General features: G+C 40.3%; 1 protein-coding gene across 1 annotated transcript; it reads right to left on the reverse strand.

Moving 5' to 3' along the window:
• Positions 1-251: 251 nt before the first annotated feature.
• On the reverse strand, positions 252-862 carry LOC119292209 (lipid transfer protein EARLI 1-like). The gene has a single exon (XM_037571038.1). The coding sequence runs from the start codon at positions 798-800 to the stop codon at positions 537-539; it is 264 nt and encodes an 87-aa protein (XP_037426935.1). The 5' UTR covers positions 801-862; the 3' UTR covers positions 252-536.
• Between the last annotated feature and the right edge of the window lie 3,579 nt (positions 863-4,441).

A 4,441-nucleotide genomic window follows, 5' to 3' on the forward strand; every position in this document is an offset into this window, starting at 1 on the left:
TCGCCGGCCACGAAAAACAGAGCACTGAGAGTGCTCTGCTCGCGGGCGTATATATAGGCAATTAATTGGTCCCGGTTCGTGGCTTGAACCGGGACTAAAGGGAAGCCTTTGGTCCCGGTTCAGGCCACCAACCGGGACCAATGGTGGTGGGCCAGCCCCAAGGCACATTGGTCCCGGTTCGTCCCACCAACCGGGACCAAAAGGTCCAGACGAACCGGGACCAATGGCCCACGTGGCCCGGCCGGCCCCTGGGGCTCACGAACCGGGTCCAATGCCCCCATTGGTCCCGGTTCTGGATTGAACCGGGACTAATGGGCTGACCCGGCCTGGACCAATACCCCCTTTTCTACTAGTGAATATATACAAGCTGGCACATCACGGACCGAGTTAACACAATCTGAACACCCACACAAAAAATAAAAACACAAGGTCACGGCGGGCACGTTGAGCTTGATGCCGAGGACGTTGGCCTTGATGGCGCTGCAAAGGCAGACGGCGGCGTCTAGGTCAGCGAGGCCGCTCAGAAGCGGGCAACACTACTCGTTTGTCGGCACGCCGAGGTTGAGCTTCAGCAGGTTCAACACGTTGGCGCGTACCTTCAGCTTCAGCGTGTCGATGGAGCAGGTGCCGCCCCCGCCGCCGGTCGAAGGCGGAGACGGCACGGGAGCTGGCAGGGGCACGGCGATCGGCGGGCTTGGGACCGGGACGGTCGGTGTGTTACCGCACGACCCGCAGCCATGCACGGCCACGAGGATGGCCAGGTTCATGGCCAGGAGGATGGCGAGCTTGGAGGGCGCCATTGCTATGTGGATAACGCTAGTAGCTAGCTAGAGTGTATGCTTGTGGCTGAGCGCTAGGTGGGCTTTGCTAGCTTGGGATGCTTTTCCGGGGTCGCTTGGGGTGGTATTATAGCTAGGCCGGGGTGTAGCAGGCAAGTGCAAGTTGCAAGTGCATCGTTCATGTCATGATCAATCGAGTTTTGACTCTTGCCGTAATTTGCAAACATTATTTGCCAGCACCACTCCACCAGTGCACGGGATATCCTGTATATGGATCCACCGTCCACCGTTGCTTTGAAGTTCGTGTTATGTTTTCTGGTTTTGACAATTTGTCTTGTTTCAGCTTGTCACGTTAGGGTTTCCTCTCATTTTAAAAGTGTATCATAATGTTTCATTGTGCAGCAAACTCGATCTAAAATAAGTGTACATTTTTTTTTGCACATATAAAATAAGTGTACCCTTATTTGTTGGTACACAACGAAACACGTCATACTCTTTGAAAAAAAAATAAAAAAAATGAAGCATTCGAAACAAGATAAGTTTTAACAACAATGAAAAAATAGAGTGAATCTCAAAGCAAGACATGGACGATAGGTAGAAAATCATTCTCCTAGAAGACACACATAGTACGTATATGACAATCGAAATATATCTGGCAGCGCTAGAAGCTGGCATAACCTGATCTTGAGGGTCACTAGAGACAAATATATGAGATTATTATGTCGGTATTGATTCCATGTGGCTATGCACATGCATGCTAGAACCAGCGTAGGAGATGTCTACTATGCATCTCGTACTTTGGTTATTATACTGGCTTGTTGGCATGTATGGACAAGTACGCTACATCTATACCCGTCTAATTATTCGTGATTCGGCCCCAGTGGACAGTGGTTGCGCGGACAAATAATTCTAATAATCACAAAGGAATTACACTATTATAGCTACCTTCTTCGTCTATGTGAATAACTCATTCGCGTAGTTTCAGGTCGACCTAAATATGTGTTATATGTCATGAAAAGTATATCACTAGATTTCTACATGGATGTAGTTTCTAAATATATATTTTTTATCACATATAATACATATTTAGATAGTTAAAACGTCGACCTAGAACTAGCGAATGACTTATTTACATAGTCTTGTGATAGAGCTAGGCCGCCGTGTGAACAACGGCATGTGAAGAAATTGATTATTGTCTATTTTAGTTGTCAAAATTATATTTATAGTTAAGTTTTTAAATCTTTGGATCAACACCTACGTTTACGTGCGTTCTGGCAAAATTGTGCAGTTTGAATACTAAAACTTCATTTCATTCTTTAATTTGAATGAAGCTTGCACACTTTGAGCAGGTAATACTGTGCCGTTTTAGGTACTCAATATTTAAAATCTTTTAAGGCACTGAGATTTAGTAAAAGGGAACATATATTCTATTTATCTGCAGACAAAGTGTATACCGCTGTTGAGCCTCGAACTGAAATAAATAAATACAATATTTGTTGTTTGCAAGGACGCACACTACTACTAATATGTAGAAAATATATTAATTGCTAGCTTATGCAAGGATGAATCTAGCTTTATTTTTTATGGACTGACTTTTAGCTAACGAGTTATTTTTGTACGCAAGGAAGAATGAGTCATAATGTTCAACTTTACAGGGTATGGCCCATCTACTATTAGTTTTTAATTCTACGCAAAAAAGTTTTCTTTGGAATATTTTTGAGATACAAATGTTTATGCGTGTTTAAAAGATGTGAACTCATATATTTGGGTGTTTTTTTATTTTTCTTTAATTTTGTGTTTTCAATTTAATTTAGTATTGTTTTACATTATAATGAGTTATTAAATCATTAGGTGAAAGTACCGCGGATTAGTTTCGACTGGATGCATTATTGGATATCTATAGCTAGCTAGCTAGAGTATATGCCATATGCATATTATACTTGATCAACTATAATATATACGGATATGGCATATACTTGATCACTTAGCTAGGTAGGATTCATCCAGCTGAAACTAATCTGCGGTTTCTTTTATTAAATGATATAATAATTAACTAGCTATCTAATCGCCACCAGCACTACTAGCTTAAAGAAGAAACATTCACTTGTACCAGAAGCAAAAATATTATCGATCGAGTTCAACATGATTGTCATGATATTATAAGCGTTCATATATAACACCACAAAAACAAATCTCTTAAGTTCAGAACGAAGAACACGGACATGAAAGGACAAGTACTAATTAAGAGGAACATGAAGAACTAGCTAAATCACTCCTGCTAGCTACTCTCTCTCTCTGGTAAAATAGCATAGAACATGTATAGCTCTCCTGATTGATCATACTGAAGCATGCCGATGAACCTGTCTCCTAATCATGGGCTGCGCTTCTCATTGCTGCCCCCTAGTACTTCTCTGTGATCATTAACAATTTTCCTCCAATCTTTCACTATTAAGCATTCATCGCTTCTAGAAATCCTGAATGCATTCATGTGCAATGTAGGATATCTTGGCCGTAAGCTAACAATTGACATCTGACCTTTAGTCTCGATCCCCTGAGACACAACTGTCATCGGGAGTCCCTGTTGAAGAACAATGTATAGTACTTAATTAATATACTTAGCAATGAAAGTTTAGCAAAAAAATTATGTATGCAAAATATGCACTGAGGACAAATAGTAAATATCTTACCATCATTCCTAAATAGATGTGACCGTAGTTCAATACCATCACTATTGGTCGCATGTTTTGAGTACTAACATTTCTAAGTGCAGGAAAAAAATTTGTCTTGACAGTATGAAGATCCTCAAGCCATGAAACATAATGACTTATCTCCTCGCAGTTTAGTTCAGCTCCGGGACAGTAGTAGGTCCTGTCTACTAAGCGCCGGACATGTTTGATTGAATGGAGATAAGCTGTCAATAGAAATTAGTTGTCAGTTATTTTTGAATAAGCAATATCAAAGACAAAAATATAGTTGAGAAGAACTCACATAATGGTAGAACTGGAGGCGTCTACACATCGACCCATATGTCTCTATTACCTTCAATATCATCTTCCGGGCGAATATCAAAGGTGATAACCATATCAGGCTCAAATGCATAAGCCTTGCATAGTGCTTGCCAAGTTTTGCATTCAAAATAGGTGTACGTGTGTGTATTGTATACTTTGACGTTGAAAGTATAATCATCATACTCAGTTTTCAGGTAAGCTCTCTTTACCTCCATAGTTTCCATATCTTTGAAACCTATTTTATCCAAGACAAAAATTCTTGCATGGCACGGGATGCGCTAGTAGAATAGTGAAAATTAAAAATTATAAGTCAGGCAAATGAAGCATATATAAGTCATGCTTAATTACGAAAACAGACTTGTCGTTGTGACTTACTGTATCGAATTCGAAAGTCTCATCCAGCTTGATGCTGAATCGCCTACCATCAACAAGGAAATTTCTGTCGCACTAGCCGCGCTGGTCTTCACAGTACTCGCACATAATGAAATTTTTTCCGTCGTCAGACGACATTTCCTATGTTCATATTAGGCGAAACATTAATCACTTACTAATTCAATTAATTCAACTACTTCTATTAATTCAAATAAGCAATTACTAAAATAAACTAGTTATATTAATTCAATTAGTTTAAAGCATTTACTAAAAATAAACTAG

Source organism: Triticum dicoccoides, chromosome 4B (assembly GCF_002162155.2).
Source record: "Triticum dicoccoides isolate Atlit2015 ecotype Zavitan chromosome 4B, WEW_v2.0, whole genome shotgun sequence".
NCBI lineage: Eukaryota > Viridiplantae > Streptophyta > Magnoliopsida > Poales > Poaceae > Triticum > Triticum dicoccoides.